General features: G+C 47.3%; 1 protein-coding gene across 8 annotated transcripts in view; it reads right to left on the minus strand.

Moving 5' to 3' along the window:
* Positions 1 to 865: 865 nt before the first annotated feature.
* OSBPL9 (oxysterol binding protein like 9) overlaps positions 866 to 19535 on the minus strand; it is a 128191-nt gene continuing 109521 nt past the window's right edge. For all 8 annotated transcript variants that reach the window (XM_040408520.1, XM_040408518.1, XM_040408519.1 and 5 more), the window contains 12 exons: positions 18239 to 18351; positions 16530 to 16648; positions 14772 to 14857; positions 13804 to 13975; positions 12799 to 12883; positions 5649 to 5759; positions 5485 to 5548; positions 5252 to 5392; positions 3973 to 4051; positions 2948 to 3039; positions 2382 to 2517; positions 866 to 1762 (listed from right to left, as the gene is read on the minus strand). In XM_040408520.1, the coding sequence (XP_040264454.1) occupies positions 1688 to 1762; positions 2382 to 2517; positions 2948 to 3039; positions 3973 to 4051; positions 5252 to 5392; positions 5485 to 5548; positions 5649 to 5759; positions 12799 to 12883; positions 13804 to 13975; positions 14772 to 14857; positions 16530 to 16648; positions 18239 to 18351 (1273 nt within the window). In that variant the 3' untranslated portion in view covers positions 866 to 1687. The remainder of the gene's footprint in view (positions 1763 to 2381; positions 2518 to 2947; positions 3040 to 3972; positions 4052 to 5251; positions 5393 to 5484; positions 5549 to 5648; positions 5760 to 12798; positions 12884 to 13803; positions 13976 to 14771; positions 14858 to 16529; positions 16649 to 18238; positions 18352 to 19535) is intronic.

Consider the following 19535-nt stretch of genomic DNA (forward strand, 5'->3'; position numbering starts at 1 on the left):
TTGTTGCCCTCCTACGGCCTCCTCCACGTCTCCTGATGTACTGGCCTGTCTCCTGGTAGCGCCTCCATTCTCTGGACACTATGCTGACAGACACAGCAAACCTTCTTGCCACAGCTCACATTGATGTGCCATCCTGGATAAGCTGCACTACCTGAGCCACTTGTGTGGGTTGTAGACTCCGTCTCATGCTACCACTAGAGTGAAAGCACCGCCAGCATTCAAAAGTGACCAAAACATCAGCCAGGATGCATAGGAACTGAGAAGTGGCCTGTGGTCACCACCTGCAGAACCACTCCTTTATTGGGGGTGTCTTGCTAATTGCCTATAATTTCCACCTGTTGTCTATCCCATTTACACAACAGCATGTGAAATTGGTTGTCACTCAGTGTTGCTTCCTAAGTGGACAGTTTGATTTCACAGAAGTGTGATTGACTTGGAGTTACATTGTGTTGTTTAAGTGTTCCCTTTATTTTTTTGAGCAGTGTATTTATTCAATAGTGTTCATTAGGACACATACCTACAACACCATATTCCAGTTGCTAATCTCATGACCTTACAGAAGCCGCTGAGTATCCATAGAAGTGAACGAAGAAGAGCTGCGAACACATATCCAGCTAGGCGGTAATATCCCAACATAGATGTAACGCCGTCTTTACAACCAAATCACTTATTTCCTAGAAATGAAATCCTGGGAAAACCCTGCATGTTTCTGCTAAACCATGTGAACTCTTTTTGGCCGACTATACAGGAAACAACATGTTCCTAGTGCTTATGTGTAATGCCTGCTGCATGATTAATGTGTGAATAATAGACTAGTTCTTTCTACAGTGAAGAAAAAAAACAAACAAAACAGTAAAAACGAGGATTTTCTGAAGATTAGAATTTAATTGCAAATCATAAATGCAGATCTAATAAAATAATTTTCTCTAACATTTTATTAGGAAATAAATAAATACAAAGGCAAGACCAGTTTTGGGAATGAAAAAAAAAAAAAAGAAGTAAATGTGGAGGATGGGGAGGGCGGTTTTATACATCGGGGCAGATAGATGCTGAACGTAAAGTATAATTTTTTGAATTAAATGTGACGTATATGAAAATGCCAGATTCTTATTATATACACGAGAGGAGATGGAAAACACATTTTGATATAGAATAGTAATCAGGTCCTGTAATCATCAGAGAACGGCCGTCTGGGCACATTTTTTTTACAATGCATTTTACATGGTTGTCCAGGCCGGTTCTTTACATTTAAGTGCACTTGTGGCCTTCTTACAGTGACGGCAGCCATTCTGTAGGCTACACCCATATCCCACCCAGAAGCGCGGACATGAATGAGGTGATGGGCTGCACTGTCATCAATCATTTTCCAGCTCCTGGAATAGCTGTCTTCACTGCTTACAGGGCACATGTACATTTAAAGGAAGATGGGGGATTTTGTTCTTTATTTTCTTATAGTGTGAATGGTGAACATGAACACATTGCTGGCGGGTCACCATGCCCTGCCTGAATTGTCACTCTGTAGAAGTCCAGTATCCCTGAGTAAGGAACCGCTGCAGTGTAAGGGGGCTCTCCGCACCACAGGGAAGATCTTCAACTTGAAATGTGATAGAACACCTTCCTTTCTGGGCTTCAGATGACACTTTGTTTTTCGAGAAGGAGGTTCTGCTACAATGGTTCTGTAAGCCACTTAGTGCCTGAGGGAAGGCTGTCTCTTCAGTAATGGTTCGTCGTAGACCCAGCACTCTCCATCTTCATGAAACAGCTAAGAAAAGAAGACGCCATTCATTATTTGAGGCCATTTCTACTAAATGCCGCTCAGCTGCTGGGGGCATTGTGAAATGTAATATTCCTTACAAGCTATGATACTGTACTTGATACCAGTATATACAGCCCAAAGGGGTGTCTTTCCTACGGTCAGACTGTATTACAGACTGTTTGCAATCTCTGGTCTACAGTGGATAAATGGGGGGAGTTTATCAATTGATTTTGGCACAGAAGTGTCACAAATCATGGCGCATGATATTTATAATGTACTACTTTTCTCTGCACTTGTCAGTTCCGAAAAGTGTGTGAGGTTAACTCAGCAGGGGCATGGCCAGCAAATTTCCAACGGATCATTACTAAAGACAGAAAAAGGCGCACATTTAGCACAAATTTACTCCTGCAGAGTAGGCATAAACTTTGTCTTTAGGACAGTGGCGTAATGAGAAATGACTGGGCCCCACAGCAAATTTTTTAAAACCCCCCCCCTTCCCCCCCCCCCCCCAAAAAAACCCCAAACTTTTTTTTGCAAACCCCTCTTCCCGTGCAACCCTCACTTAGGGGTCATACCAAAATTCTATCATAATAGTTAGTGTAGAGGATGCGTTACATGCACTTACCCTAGTCTCCCATTGTGATTCCTTCTCTTTGCGCTCCCTTGCTTCCGCCCGCTGTATCTCTTCCAGGCGGTGCTTTGCCTCTGTAGCTGCGTCAATGTCTCTGATTTTCAAGTTAAGTGTCACATCTTTCCATAACCTGAAATACACATCAAAATATTGGCATTTTATTCCCTTCTGGGATCTCCGAGCGGACAGACAGCAAGTGTAACCATTTATAGTTAGATCTACATAGCTGTCTTTTTTGGTAGCCTTGGGGAGGTCACAAGCGGTAGAGTTTTTCACCAGAATATCTCACTATAAATTCACAGCAAAATCTGTATGTGTTCCATGCAGATTTTACTCTATGAAATGAAGGGATGAAGGAAGCGATAAAAATCCGTAGAACTGACAATTTTCCATGTGGAATTTTTCTTCTACAAGTGTACGGTGCTTGCATGTATTGAACTGTAATTTGCTGCGGAACGGCGATGTGGAGTTTGCACCGCAAATCTGCAGCAAATCCACAGAAATAAGCAAATGAGGAATAGTAACCCAATGTGATGCCATCAAGCAGGAAATAAAGGTACCTTCTAGATTCATATTCTAGTTGATCTTCCAACTTCCGAACCTTTTTCTTAACAATAGGCATTTTCTTGGTATCTATAAAAACGTCATTCTCCTGTAGAAAAGAAGAGGGATAATGTTTCAGATAAAGTCAGGCTATAAAATGGACACACGTTAGATTTAGATGAACAACCTGTATGAGATAAGGAAACATGGAAGCTTTCAGAACCAGTGCCACTCTCGTCTATGGGCTGTGATGATGAACTCACTAAGCGTCTTAGAGGGGCCTGGAGTGTAATTATATTACAGGTTATAATTACTACAGATGGGTCAATATTCTGTCAGCAAGGAATTTTTTCCTCTAAAAAAGAAAATTGGCCTCTACCTCACAGGGTTTTTTGTTTTTTTTTGCCGTCCTTTGGATCAACAATGCAGGATAACAGGTTGAACAGAATGGACGGATGTCTTTTTTCAGCCTTACAAACTATGTTACTATGTCTCTGGAACTGCAGCTCTGCCCCAATGAAGTGAATGAGGAGAATGTTACTGTGATAGAAAGCTGCCAGTCACCCTGTAGTGCCTATGATCATCTCAAGTCGGTGCTTACTACAAGTGAAATATTTGACACCATGACCCTTAGGGCTCATTCACACGACCGTATGAATGGGTCCACAAAAGAGGAGGACAGCCCACCCTGTGGTGTCCGCCTCCGTAGTTCCATTCCGCGGCCCGGCAAAAAATATAGAGCATATCCTATTGCGGACAATAGGCATTTCTATCACAGTGCCGGCCATGTGCGGTCCGCAAATTGTGGAACGCACACGGGCTGGTATTCGTGTTTTGGAGATCCACAAATTGCGGACTGCAAAACACAACATTCATGTGAATGTAGCCTAACTAAAGGCAGAAGCCAGATCATTAAAATAAATATGGACAGACTAAATGGCATTCTATAAAACTCTATGACGAGTTATCTGCAAATTGCTATGGCAGAAATATAACCATATGAGTGCACCAGATACAGGTCTATCAACATCCGCTCCATTACCCCATTTGCATATTTTGTATACATGACGCCATTCCACTCTCCTTCCACTGAACAAAGCGATTTCTTGTCATTAGGAGGGCTGCAGAAAATAAACAGACACGGTAAAGCAAATGTGTCACCAGAAACCGACTTACTGTTTAAATCATGTTTTAATTACAACATCCACTCTAGAGGTTGAATGCAAATAGCCTCTAGGAGCAACGGGGGCGTTTCCTTTACTCCTAGAGGCTCTGCTCTCTCTGCATCTGCCACGCCCTCTGCACTTTGAATGACAGGGTCAGGTGTGATTACATTTTTACTGCCTGGTCCTATCAAAGTGCAGAGTTGCAGAGAGCAGAGCCTCTAGGTGTAACGGAAACGCCACCATTTGCATATAATAAAACATCTTTTTTTCCCAGCAATGCGGGCACATATGAACATGGGACCAACACAGATGTCTTCCGCTGCCAAATGCACATGTAAGGCTACCTTCACACCTGCGTTCGGTGCAGATCAGTCTTGTATCTGCACAGACGGATCCGCACCAATAATGCAAACGCTTGTATCCGTTTGCATTATTCTTTTTAAAAAAAAAGTCCAAGTCAAAACGGATCCGTCTTGGCTTAGACTGAAAGTCAATAGGGGACAGATCCGTTTTCAATTGCACCATATTGTGTCAGTGAAAACGGATCCGCCCCCATTGACTTACATCGTAAGTCAGAACGGATCCGTTTGGCTTCGCATCGTCAGGCGGACACCAAAAAGCTGCAAGCAGCGTTTTGGTGTAATGCATTGGGGCTGAACTGATCCGTTTTGGGCCGCTTGTGAGAGCCTTGAAACGGATCTCACAACCGGACCCAGAAACTCCAGTGTGGAAGTAGCCTAACAGGTCAGCCAGTGTCATAGGTACAAAACTGCTGACAGATGCCCTTTAATTGTCATCTTACAGGTTTGTTACTTTCCCAATTGGCAACTAGTAAAGCACATTATAATGATTTACAGGGACAAACCCAAGAAGACACAAGACGAAATATGATTCATATTCATCTGTCCTGTACATTGTCATACTATGCAGATATTCTCCCCAACATATAACAGAATTCTATATTTTTTTTATCTTCTATCAGATGTAGTCAGAGTCATATAGAGGTATAGTACAACTCTATAGACAGCTATGGCTGCTGCTGCATACAGCACAGGTTGTGTGGATCCATAGTATGGCCGTGTGTATGATGAATTACAGCACAACCCACATTCCTGGATTTACACCCACTGCCACACAACAATTCCGAACACTCACTAGATTTCTGCTGTGACTCTGTGCTTCTTGCCACCGTAGAAGGGTTTGGTATGGAACGTGATGATGGCACTGTATCCGGTTTTGGAACAATTAATGTTGCATTCTCCTCCAAGCTCCACCCAAGGCACAGTCAGTATGGACCTGAAGACATTTTTAAAAAAGTTTGAAGACATAATACGCAAGGAAAGAGCCAACGGCAGCTTTTAGCCCTGTGTAGAAGTATCCTTACTCACCTTCCGTAACCATTGGGGAAAGTTAGGATGTAGTGTTCATCATAGTCTAAACAGGACACACAACCTAGGGAGAGAAGGGCAGAAATGTCATGAGCACTAGAGATAGATTTGTGTGCAATTTGCACCCTTCTACCTGATAACTAGCAATATCACTTCTGTCTTACCTTGCCCTATATTATGGACTCCAATCGACATTCCCAAGAATTTGGACTTTGTCCATATGTGGGCATTGAACTGTATCCTCTTGCTATAACATTCGGCATAAAAGGCTGAAACTACATATAAAAAAAATATAATAATAATAATAATACAAATTTTACAAACTATTAGATCGATATACTGGATTATTACACTGGTAATCTATGAAAGCCTTAAAGGGAAAATATCCTGATAGTGAAACATTTTTAAAATGTTACCCTCGTGTTTTTTTATTTTATTTAATAGAGGTGTCCATCTCCATCACACCGTTTAAAGATGGGCTTTAAAGCAGCCACATGGATCACAGGAACCTGTAGCGGTTTACGGACTATGTCCGAGTTGTGGGCATGCTCTAAGGCAGGCATGGTCAACCTGCGGCTCTCCAGCTGTTGTAAAACTACAATTCCCACCATGCCCTGCTGCAGGCTGATAGCTGTTGGCAGTCTGGGCATGCTGGGAGTTGTAGTTTTGCAACATCTGGAGAGCCTCAGGTTGGCCATCCCTGCTCTAAGGCCTCGTCCAGATTTCCATTCCCCCCCCCCCCCCCCGACGTGTGCTATCCCCATTCTCCGCGAACAGCACACGTAACCATTGATTTTAACGTGTCTGTTCACACATCAGTATTTTTTGTACTGACTGTGTGGGTCATGGGGGGGAAGGTAAGCTGTGATATTCACTTCTTGTAAATGGTGTGACTTTGTATTATCTACCAAATTTATCCTATCCATCCATGATACTTTTCCTTGGAATCCAAGCACCAATAAATGTTCCTAAATAAGAGTCCTAGAGATAAAATGAGACGGGGTGGCTGGTTGAGCATGCACCACGCCAGTTAAAATGGGGTTGTCCCATGATAAATATTTGACATTTTTCAAACCAGCACCTGAAGCTGAATACTTTTGTAATTGCATGAAAAGGAGACTTTTGTATTACTTACCAGTAAAGTCTCTTTCTCGCTCTTCCTTGGGGGACACAGGAAACCATGGGTATAGCTCTGCTCCCTAGGAGGCGTGACACTAAGCGAAAGCTGTAAGCCCCTCCTCCATCAGCTATACCCTTCAGCCTGGAGAAGAGACTGCCAGTTGCGTGTCCAAGTAGTGAAAGATAACCACCAACCGGAAAAAGAACTGTCGAGCCCCAACGGGGGCAACCAAGCCGGAACCACAACTGTAACCCAATGAAGGGCGGGTGCTGTGTCCCCCAAGGAAGAGCGAGAAAGAGACTTTACTGGTAAGTAATACAAAAGTCTCCTTTTCTCGCCCATATTCCTTGGGGGACACAGGAAACCATGGGACGTTCCAGAGCAGTCCCAGAAGGGAGGGACCAGAACAAACTAGACCAACACCAGAGGCATCAATCAACTGCCGCCTGCAACACCAGACGGCCTAAAGCAGCGTCAGCCGACGCATGAGTATGCACCCTGTAGAACTTGGTGAAGGTGTGCAAGGAGGACCAAGTGGCCGCCTTGCAAATCTGCTCCGAAGAAGCCCGATTTCTCTGAGCCCAGGAAGCCCCGACCGCTCTAGTGGAGTGAGCGGTAACACCAAGGGGAGGAACCCTGCCCTTGGCGAGATAAGCCTCAGTAACAGACATCTTGACAAAACGGGCGATAGCAACTTTGGATGCCGCCATCCCTCTGCGCGACCCTTCCGGGACCACAAAGAGCGAGTCAGTATGCCTGAAAGAGCTGGTTACTTCCAGGTAAATCTTGAGCGCCCTGACAACGTCCAGGCGATGAAGCTTCCTCTCCCGCGGATGGGAAGGGGAAGGACACAAAGAGGGGAGAACGATGTCCTCGTTCAGATGAAAGGCGGAGACCACCTTAGGAAGGAAGGAAGGGACCGGACGAAGAACCACCTTGTCCTGGTGGAACACTAGGAAAGGTTCCAGACAGGAGAGTGCAGCCAATTCGGACACCCTCCGAAGAGAGGTGATGGCTACAAGGAAAATAACCTTGCAGGACAGAAGTCGCAAGGAAACCGTCCGCAGAGGCTCGAAAGGAGAAGCCTGGAGCGCTGAGAGAACCAGGTTCAGGTCCCAGGGCGGTACCGGAGGGCGATACGGGGGAACCGCGTGAGCCACGCCCTGAAGGAAGGTCTTGACAGGACCAAGGGGGGCCAGTGGGCGCTGAAACAAAATGGACAGCGCAGATACCTGACCCTTCAAAGAACTAAGGCCTAGACCTTGGGCCAGTCCGCTCTGCAGGAAGGACAAAACGGTGGGGAGAGAAAAGCGGAGCGGAGGAATCCCCAGATCGGCACAGAACCCCAAAAAAGTCCTCCAGGTCCTATAATAGATCCTAGAAGAGGACGGCTTACGGGCGCGGATCATGGTGCGGACGACGTCCGCAGAAAAACCCCTACGTGTCAGGACGGTGGTCTCAACAACCACGCCGTCAAACGTAGGGACCCTAAACGCGGGTGGAAGATCGGTCCCTGAGAGAGAAGATCTTCCCTGGCGGGCAGCGGCCAGGGCGCGTCTGCCAGGAGCAGCATGAGGTCGGCATACCAAGACCGGCGGGGCCAGTCCGGAGCGACCAGAATCACCGAGACGCCTTCCGCCGCGATCTTCCGAAGGACCTTGGGCAGGAGAGGGATGGGAGGGAATATGTATGGGCGCGCGAAGCCTCGCCAAGGAAGAACGAGGGCGTCGGCTCCGCAAGCTCCCGGATCCCTGGCCCTGGACAGATAGGCGGGGACCTTGTGATTGAATTTTGAGGCCATGAGGTCCACGTCCGGTATGCCCCAACGAAGGCAAATGGCCTCGAATACCTCCGGGTGAAGAGACCACTCGCCGGGGTCGACGGTGGTGCGACTGAGGAAGTCCGCCGCCCAATTGTCCACCCCTGGAATAAAAATTGCAGATAGGGCCGGGACGTGGGCTTCCGCCCAACGGAGAATGCTGGTGACCTCCCGCATCGCTGCGAGTGCCCCCCTGGTGGTTTATGTACGCCACAGACGTGGCGTTGTCTGATTGTACACGAACTGGATGACCCTTCAGCAGATGAGTCCAGTGTCGTAGAGACAGAAGGGCCGCTCTCAGTTCCAGGACATTGATCGAGAGTTTGGACTCCGATGGAGACCAAATGCCCTGGACGGATCGGGGAGGAAACACGCCTCCCCAGCCCGAGAGACTGGCATCGGTTGTAACCACCAACCAGTTGAGTGGCAGAAAGGACCTGCCCAGAAGAGGGGACTGTAACCACCAGCGGAGAGATGACCGCACCGGAGGCGAAAGATGGAAGGGATGATCCAGAGACTGCGGCGATTTGTCCCAGGAGGAGAGGATCGCCCGTTGGAGAGGACGGGAGTGAAACTGCGCAAATGGGATCGCCTCGAAGCAGGCAACCATCTGCCCCAATACCCGCATGCAGAAGCGGAAGGACGGTCGACGGTGGAGAAGGAGACCCCGAACCGCCCCACGGAGGATCAGACGTTTTTCCGAGGGAAGACGTACCTCCGCCGCTCCCGTGTCTAAAAGCATTCCCAGGAAGACGAGTTGTCTGGAGGGGGGAAGGGAGGACTTGGGGTAGTTGATGACCCAACCGAACCTCGCCAGAGTCTCTAGAGTGAGATCCACGCTGGCAACCGCTTGAGAAAGGGACGGAGCCTTGATGAGGATATCGTCCAAGTACGGTAGCAGAAAAACACCCCTGGAACGGAGTAAGGCTAAAACCGGGGCCAGGACCTTGGTGAACACCCGGGGGGCTGTTGCCAGCCCAAAGGGAAGGGCGACAAATTGGAAGTGGAGGTCCCCCACGGCGAATCGAAGGAAGCGATGGTGACACCGGGCTACCGGAACATGGAGGTAGGCATCCTGTATATCGATGGAAGACATGAAATCTCCCTGCTCCAGGGAAGCCACCGCGGAGCGGAGGGACTCCATCCGAAACCGTCGAAGGAGGAGAAAACGGTTGAGCTTTTTGAGGTCCAAAATGGGCCGCACCGAACCTCCCTTCTTGGGAACTACAAAGAGGTTCGAGTAGAACCCTTGGAATCTTTCCTCTAGAGGAACGGGGGTAATCACCCCCCTGTCCAGTAAGGCTTGAACGGCCGCGGAGAACGCAGCCGCGCCTTTCGGGTCCCGCGTGGGGCGGGAGCGAAAGAACCGATCCGGAGGGAAGGATGCAAATTCGATTTTGTATCCGGAGGACACAATTTCGAGGGCCCAGGCGTCGGAGACGTGAGCCATCCAGACGTCCTTGAAAAGGAGGAGCCGGCCCCCCACCCGGGTGGGTGGGGGCGCGCCTTCAGGCAGAGGACTGTTTTGCTGCGGGTGTGCGGGCAGCCTGCGGCTTGTGCCAGGAGGGCTGCGCCCGAAAAAACGGCTTCCTACGCTTGTCCTGGGGAGGAGCCGAAGCGGCAGCTGTGGTGGGAGCCCCAGAGGCCCTGCGGGAGGACCGAAAACGAGACGCACCAGGGCGTCCGCGGGGGGCGCCCCTGGCTTGGGGTTGAGGAAGATGGGTGCTTTTACCACCCGTGGCCTCTGAAATAAGTTCGTCTAAGCGGACCCCGAAAAGGCGGGAACCCGCAAACGGTAGCCCCGCCAAGGAACGTTTGGAGGCAGCGTCCGCTTTCCAGACCTTCAGCCAGAGCTCCCTCCTGATGGCAACTGCCAGGGCGGAGGAGCGTGCAATAAGGGCTCCCGCATCAAGGGAGGCCTCACAGACAAAATTCCCGGCCCGAATAATAAGCTGGGCCAAGGAACGTAGGTCCTGGATGGGGATGTCCGAGTCCAACTCCTGTTCCAGCTGCGCACCCCAAGCAGAGATTGCTTTCCCTGCCCAAGCAGAGGCAAAAACCGGTCTGAGAGCAGAACCGGAGGCAGCAAAAATGCCCTTGGAAAGGGTCTCCATGCGACGGTCCTCCGCTGACTGAAGAGAGGACCCGTCGGGAACAGGGATGGCCGTGTTCTTTGACAGCCGGGCCACAGGGGGGTCCACTTTGGGTGGGGAAGACCAGGTGGCCACGACATCGGCTGGAAAAGGATAGCAAATGTCCAGCTTCTTTGGGTTGACAAAACGGGCGTCCGGGCGAGCCCAAGCCTTAGACACCACGGAGGAGAAATCAGAGTGGATTGGAAAGACTTTTGAGGCCTGCCTGGGTCTGATAAAGGAGACGCTAGCTGCGTCCGAGCTAGGGGGGTCATCCTGCACCTTAAAGGTGTCACGAATATCAGAGATGAGTTGACCCATCGCTGAGGCTAGCTTGGACGGCAGGGCCGAGTCCATTTCCAAATCTGAAGCCGCCAATTCACCTTCAGAGAGCGAATCCTTTGGAGAGGAGAGGCCCGTCTGGGTGCGCACGCGTGGCGGAGAGAGTGAGGCCTCAGAGGAGGAGGCTCGCTCTACTCTAATACGCTTCTGAGAGTGCCTAGCTCGGGAGGGGTCACTAGGAGAGGGTGAACCCGCTGCAGCGGCAGAAGCAGTGGACCCGGAGGGCGCGACAGTCAGAGTGGCGTCCTGCGGGGTAGGTGGCCTGTCTATTAGGCGGCCCACGACATGAGTGAGGCTTTCCACGGCCTGGGACAGGGATCTAGCCCAGTCAGGCGGGTCAGAGGAAGCAGGGAGCGACACAGCGGGCGACTGAGGCTGCGGTGGAGCTCGGCATGCAGTACAGTGCGGATCAGACTGCCCCCGGGGAAAGGGTTCCCTACAAGCAGTACAGGCATGGTACCATGGCTTGGCGGCTGCAGAAGGGTCTGACATGGTGGAAAGATGTTGCACTTAAAGTGAGAACCAAGCAACAGTACTGTGGCACGGAGGGGGTTAACAGTCCTACCAGACCCGGATGATACAAGCGGCAGCTGTAAGGGGAACAGACTGAGGAGGCTGTGGAGGAGAGGCAGCAGCACGGAGCTGAATGGCTTCAGGATCGCACGTCAGAGAGATGAACCCGGAAGTAGCGGAGCGCAGCAGCACGGAGCTGAATGTGTAAGGAAGCTCCGCGCCCCCTCTGCTGCGCTGAAGCCGAAGCAGAGCCGCGCGCGCGCGGCAAAATGATTTTAACCCCCAAGGATGTTGAAGTGCCGGCCATGAAATGGCGCCGTTCATGCCAGGAAAAAACGGCTCCCGCCGCGCCTAGATGTAGCAGACGGCTTGCTTGTCTGCAGCCGTCCCCTGTAAGGCAGCGTTCTAGGACTTGCCCAGATAAACTGCCCTCCAACTAAGCCCGGTAACGTCCCGATATGCGGGTGGGGGGGGGGGGCGGTCCGGGATTGGGCGGTGGGACAATGTAGCAGTGGCCATGTAACAGTGGCCATGTTGGTAGCAGCGGTGGGAGGGAGGAAGGGGAGGCTGGAGCAGCCACTCTCACCATACGCTGTCTTCGCCCTCAGTCCATCCAGCGGGGGTCGCCCCTTCAGCTCCTGGCACCGCAGTGGCAGGAAGCCGGGGGAGGGACTTGGCGTGCGGGCGACCCTGAGCTGGCGGGACGCAGGGGAGCGAGGCTGCCCTGGTCCACCTTGTCTTCTGTGGGGGAGGCGGCAGTGCGGAATTACCGGCACTGGCGCAACTCAACCCCGGGAGAAACAGAGGGGTCTAATGCGCCTCTGTTGTCCCTGTAGGTAGAAAAAAAAAAAAAAACGAATTAAAAACAACAAATAACGTAAAAATAAAAAATCATAGGAAAACAACCCTGCATAAGCAGGGGGTGTCTTGCCTCCTTGGACACTAAGCAAAAAACTGGCAGTCTCTTCTCCAGGCTGAAGGGTATAGCTGATGGAGGAGGGGCTTACAGCTTTCGCTTAGTGTCACGCCTCCTAGGGAGCAGAGCTATACCCATGGTTTCCTGTGTCCCCCAAGGAATATGGGCGAGAAATTAAAAATTTTGTATAGCCACTGAGCTATTCAATAAAATGTATCTGTATAGCACCACCTGCTGTTTTTTTTTAAAATCTTATTTCTTTGTCCCGCTCACAGAGATGGCCGCACATGCTCAGTTTCATCCTTCAACTGCCTCCACTGAAGAGTATAACTTTATTGTTTATCTATATACATACTTCATATTTTAACACTAAATGTTATATAAGAAGCCTAAACCTTTTCGAGCCATTTAGAATAATTCATGATCAATATTATCATCCATAAAGTCATAATCAGATGAAACCGCAACTTACTTGGCGGATGGTGCGAGACCTGCTCGGCGACGAAAGTCACATTATTTTTGGAAGCCCAAGGAATCGGTCCTTCAGAAACCTGTTCCTGAAATAAATCAAAAGGGAACAATGCTGTCACATGTACATTCATCCATAGAAGTTCACGTATTTATGTTGTCTCGCAATTTTCTAGAATTTAAGGCATTATTTACAGTTTTGGGTTTGCAAAAATACAATTAAAATACACAATAAAAATGACAATGTAATAAAGATTGGGTTTGTATCATCTGGACATTTATGGTACTATCCACGGGATAGCCAATAAATGTCTGATAGCTGCGGCCCCACATCTGGAACCCACTCCTACCTAAAGAATGGGGCCCGGTCACGTGCTGCTGGGAATGTAGAGGCACTTTCCATACATTAACACAGGGCTTTCGAAAAAAGCCGAAAGCGCTCACAGGACTACTTTTGGAAGACGTAATGAAGTGACTGAAGAGCTGCAGATGAGCGCCCACCTGTCCCTTCCTGGCTGCACCCTGTTCTTGAGATAGGAGTGGGTCCCAGAGGTGGGACCTGCACCTAACAAACATTTATGGCGTATCATGGTAACTTTTTTCTTGTACACACAAATGTATTTGTAATTTTTTTTTTACACTGAATATATTAGTCACTCAATGAAGTGATTCTTTGTTGGCTTACAAAATACACGGCACTATTTATGTAGGGCCTAACAGGCTTCTGTACCTGGCGGACTCTGAGGCTATTGCTAGCCTTCTGGATGCTATAGTAACGATCAGCACTCTGGGGTCATAGGGCTGATGGAGCGACAAAAGGTCATGATCTTTATTGACCTATTGGATTAAACCACCAAGATCAGAGGCAGCTTAGATACTGGTCGTTCAGCGGAAGCCATGCAAGTAGATTTCAACTGCTGTGTCTGAGTCATCGCAGAGATTGTTCATCGAATTGCAGGAAGGTGATAAAGACTACATTTTGCACAAAACACAAGTGAATTCAACTTACAGAGTCCTCGTTTTCCTGCCCCGGTAGATCCCAGTGACACTGGAAGACTTCTCCTAGGATAGGGTTATAAGGCTTCTTTGCGACAGAGCCTTTCCTGCCGGCGTGGAACGCTGACAGGTACCACCTGACCACCTGAACCATCCTGTCTTTGGGATCTTTGTGGTCACCAATACTAAAAGAAATCACACGCAATACCGTTAGTCTCAAAATTCAAGGTACAAACATTATTCCCATTATCCATGCCCTGTCTTTAGGATACGGCCACACGCAGCGGGGTCCACTGCAGACTTTCAACAGCAGAAAATCAAAAGCAGATCTGCCAGAAACCCCAAAGACAGAAAAACATAAAAATGGGCTGGCTTTTACAGCAGCATTGCAAAGGTTAAAAATCATTGGTAAAACCTGCAGCATAATTGGAAAGGCTGCAGACTGAAAACTGGCAGTGCAAGCCAGTCTATTCAGCAGGTTCTCTGCAGCATGTAGATGAGATTTCTAAAATTTCTTCCACTTTGTCAGTACTATAAATGATGTGGAGAACATGCAGTAGTTGAACCACGTGTGGCTGTATCTTTACAGTTTTTGGGCTCATGCACACATCCGTATGTATTTTGCGGTCCACAAAAAAAACTAACAAAAACAAAAACACGGATGACACCTGTGTGACATCCATATTGCATCCATTTTTGTTTTTGCGAAACGGACAAGAATAGGACACGCAGACATACGGAAACGGAATGCACACGGAGTCATTCAGTTTGTACATGATCTGTAAATGGTCTGTGTTAGTTTTCCAATTGAGTTCTGCGTTCATCAGGTTTTCATGGGTTCTTATTTATGGCTTTACTGGAGAGAACAGTGCAGTCTTCCCTATTTTGGTGGTTAAAAAGCTAACAAAATCTGATGGGAAATATAGCAAGTGTGAACATAGCTCTAGTGATTCTACTCATTAGGTCATATAAAGCAAATACCTTACAAACAGATCTGGATGTGCAAAGAAATCGGCATACATCTCCAGCAGGGATCTTCTCTCCAAGATAAAGGTGGGGAGTACAACCTGCATGAAAATAATATATTTGCTGTATATATACACACACATTCAAAAAAGCTACAACTTGTCTTCCCCATTCACTTCAATGGGATGGCTCATTCCTGTTCAAGTGAATAGGGCAGAGCCGTCCTACAGAAGTGAATGGGGATGCCAAAGTTGTAAATACACTGCTTGCCGCGGCAGTTGCGATGAAGAGCATGTAAACAAGAAGGCATCGCTCATATGAGAGCTGTGGTTTCCTCCAACAGCGGATTGGTTTTGGTGCAGGGAGTCACCCTCCCTCCCTACCCCCCCCCCGATCTGATATTGATGACCTATCTTGAGGATAGATCATCAATAAATATAGCAAAAGAAAGAGGAAATGGAGCTCATAGTACCAAAAAGTAAAAATATATTTTATTTAAACATGATTAAAAAATACATAAGTAAGAAAGCCAGTAAATATAATGCCATTTACAAAGTGAATGGAGGCAGAGAAAGAGCGCCACCCTGGGATGGCACACAGGTCAGTAGTGTAACATATACATATATATATATATATATCAAAGGACAATACTAGGCACAATGGCAGACCTCTGAACCAAAAGCAATGTAAAGGATAAAGTAAACAGGTGAGTCGATGATCAAACCGCAGACCCACACGGCAGTAAAACAAGGTATGTTGAGCAAATACAATGTAAAAATCAACAGACCAAAAAATAGAGACCAGGTGTAAAGTGACACCGAAGTCAAAATGCCGTGGAGGTAATAGCAAGAGCAAGGGCTCACCTCAAGAAAGACCGTGTGCTGAATTACCCAGGATGGCGCTACCACAACGCGCGTTTCGGCGTGCCTTCGTCTGGGGGTAACGCAATCACTGTGAATCTGGTATTTACAGCCTCTCTCAACCAATGAGAGATTAATACTCACTCGTCCCCAGGTGTGCATGTCTGTTGGCGCGAGAGGCTCCAGTCAAACCGCATTAGGCTGCCTCGCGGCCGGCGTCCCGCCGACGCGCCCATACCACGTGAACAAGTCACATGATCGGACGGCTACGGCGTAGGGACGCACAAGCACAAGGTGCCGGAGGCGGTGCTGGGTGACGCACGCACACATCACAGAAGAGGAGGAGGAACAGGGCACAAACATGGCGGTATGCCTCCCATCAAAGGATCTGATTAACTATGAGCTCCATTTCATCTTTCTTTTGCTATTTCACTCGGGAGCTTGTACAGAGTTACAAATCACGGGTGTCCTCTGTGGTCATACTAGGTGGGCACTGCCCTTTACTCCCCCTTTGGGACACCCTGGGTCGTTTTTGTCTTTTTCATCAATAAATATAACTCGGACAACCCCTTTAAGGAAACATAATTTGGCTTTTGCTGCAAAATAATGACACCATACGGTGCATATCTACTTAGCAGCAGCGATCAAATGGTAAACTCAGCTGAGAAAATGCATTCTCAGATAATGCTTAATTAAATCAATATTAGTGCAAAAAGAATCAGTCACTTTGCTAAATGTGGTGGAGATTTTGGCACAAATACAAACCTTGCATTAACAGTGTCTGTGAGAAGCATGTTTATATAACATATCCTGTTTTCAGTTTGGTTCCAAACAAGTGTAAAACACACCGTCTAAGCCTCTGCAACCACTTGTTTTAAAGGAATTAAGTTGCAAAGAAATTCTAAGTTCTTACCTTAGTGAGGTCCATGCCCAAGCGGACCTGGGACAGAAGGTGCATGATAACACTCTTGTGCTCCTCCACCGATTCTCCTTCTCCATCATCATCACGGTCCTCCTGAGTTTCAAACTGTTCTACAGGAAAGCAAAAAACAAAAAAAGGGTTAAAAACGTGGAGGCATACTTATTACATAGCTAGCTGATTCCAGAGGAAATTATTGGATCCTCTTAGCAGCAAAGCATATGCTATACTACCCTGATGTGACATTAGCATAAAAACACACTTAATGGAGTTGTCTCAATTCAGCGAATGGCATTTATCATGTAGAGAACGGTAATACAGGGCACTTACTAATGTATTGTGATTGTCCATATTGCCTCCTTTGCTGGCTGGATTCATTTTTCCATCACATTATACACGGCTTGTATTCATGGCTATGACCACTTTGCAGTCCATCAGTGGTGGTCGTGCTTGTACACTATAGGAAGAAGAGCTGGGCTCTCTGGTGGCCGGGACCCTGGGAGCGTGCATAAGAGCAACTCCTTTCGTATCTGAGCTGCAGCGGTGGAAGAATAATGTATAATGTGATGGAAAAATAAATCAAGCCAGCAAAGGATGATTTGCTGAAGGGAGATCTATATATACACACACGCAAACCTGTCAGACATTTCTAACAGGTTGTTGGTTAGGTTCCAAACTTATCATTTGCTGGGTGTCACCTCACGGATAATCATGAAGATAAATGCAAAAATGCATAAAAGTAAAAAAAGGTCCATCATTCTGTTCTGTTTCAATAGGTCAAAGTTTTATGGTGACTAACTTTCTAACATACCCCTATGGATTGATACATAGATGCAAAACCCCTGCATAGCAATAACGTTAAATTAAAAAAAATTCTGTGTCCACCAGAGGGAGCTCAGGAGTCCACCGCCTACTACTGATACACTGAACTGAATAAGACCAGTATACTCAGAGCTCCTACGGTGGCATCATTTTATCATTTATATCTATAGATACACAGGGGATTTGGGAGCTCCATAAAAGAGAAATGGAGGTACAGTAACTATAAACATGCATAAGGAAACTAACCAGTGCGCAATTTTGAAAACCAAAGCATAGTTTTAAAACGTGGACATCCACTCATGGTCAGTTTTCAATCTGCCGTAATGATTTTATTGTTCATATTACGGACTGCAGGAAGTTTGGGCGTTGCGGCCTTAATAGGGGTAATAAAATGCACGCTCGGGTATGGCTTGCTGAGACTTTTGTAGTGTGAGGTCATGCTCACACCTATTTTCACACAGATGATGATCCCTCAATCATACAGCTGTGGAATCGTCTACCACGGATTCACATAATAGAAAAACAAATTAGGTGACACGCTGCTTATTGACGCAGATTCTGTGGGGGACAGCCGTATGCAGATTAGCCCCACTGAATGACAAATTGCACAACCTCAGTAGAAATTCGGGGGTCAATCTTGGATTTCTGCTGCTGCCTCTATTGTGATTCGTATACATTGGATTTTTCAACCTGAACCTTGCAAACATGGTGTATCTTTCCATTTTAAATCGAGCTACAGCTGCAGTCCAGAGGAATAGCTTGAGCTGCATGGAAATCAATGCATCTAGTGAGCTGCTGCTTTCATTTCATAAAACTGGAAAGCGGTCCTATAGAAAGTCTCTACTCAACTCCAGCTGCTCATGGGATATGCTGACACCTACCTGCATCATTGGTCCCATTCGACATGGAGGAATTGAGGGATTCTGTGGTGTCCGGCCTCTTCAGACTGGTGCCCGTGCTGCTGTGTGTTAGGGCAGCTGCAGACTCTGATGAGCTGTGCAAAAAAAAAGGCATTTACTTTAATATTCAACTAGTATTTCAAACCTAAAGAAATATATAAAATGCATGAATATATGAAACTAGAAGCCTAGCTGCAAGCCGATTCAACACTGCAGTCAACCTGGTACCAAACGTGATATCTGATTGCTGCCAGAAACCATTCTTTGTAGATGTTAACACAGACGATCAATGCCCAGGAAGACATTTTATAAGATCAGAAATGAAACCTTTGACAATTCAATTTTGATGGTAACAGAAGCAAAACTGAAGACCGGAAAGACGCTCTGGGCTATAGGAGGGCACATAATCATCAATGTCATATGCATAGCAAACAATAAGATAGCAACTTAAACCCCGATATAACCTATGACAAAAAAAGTTTATAAGTAAACCTATGACAAAAAAAGTTTAAAAGTAAAGAACCTCAAAACCATGCACAACAGCATTAAAGGGGATGTTCAGCCTTTAAAAAGTGATGGCTTATTCTTGGGAAAGGCCATCACTGAGTGGCAGGAGTCTGACACCCCGCTCAGCTGATCTGTGTGACTCAGTCGCCGGGACCTGGTGCTGAAACTACACAGCTCGTCACTGCAGCCCTGGTCCGGCTGACTTCAAAGGGCAGTGCTGTAGTGATGAGCTCCCTCCACTATATAGGGGCATTTTTTACTGGCACATTATTGGGGGGGGGGTTACTATAGGACAGAAGCACTATTAGTGATCAGCACACATCTCATCGCCTCCCTAAAGTAACACATTCAGCGATCTGCAGCAATGGATGAAGCACCAAGGACGAAGGTGTATGAAATACTGTATCTTTCAACGAGAGCTGCAGAATGTAAAAACCAGTATGTCAATGTGTCTGCCAGACAAAGATTAAAAGCTGTGACATTTCAATGTATGAAGCAGGCCGTGCTTAATTATAAAAGTCATTTGTGAGAGGTCATTGCATCAATATCGTTCCAGATAATGTCAATTCATATCAGAAATATACATGGATCCTTCCAACTAGACAGAAGTCTTGCAGCAATAAAAATAAATAAATAAAATAATAAAATCACATATTCAGAACAGGACATGATACAAGACACGATAACTACATGTACATATTACATACAACCCTAAATATTACACAACTGGTGGGAGAAACAATCCTCTCCGACGTGACAATCCTCCCAGCAA

Source organism: Bufo bufo, chromosome 9 (assembly GCF_905171765.1).
Source record: "Bufo bufo chromosome 9, aBufBuf1.1, whole genome shotgun sequence".
In the NCBI taxonomy this organism is placed as follows: Eukaryota; Metazoa; Chordata; class Amphibia; order Anura; family Bufonidae; genus Bufo; species Bufo bufo.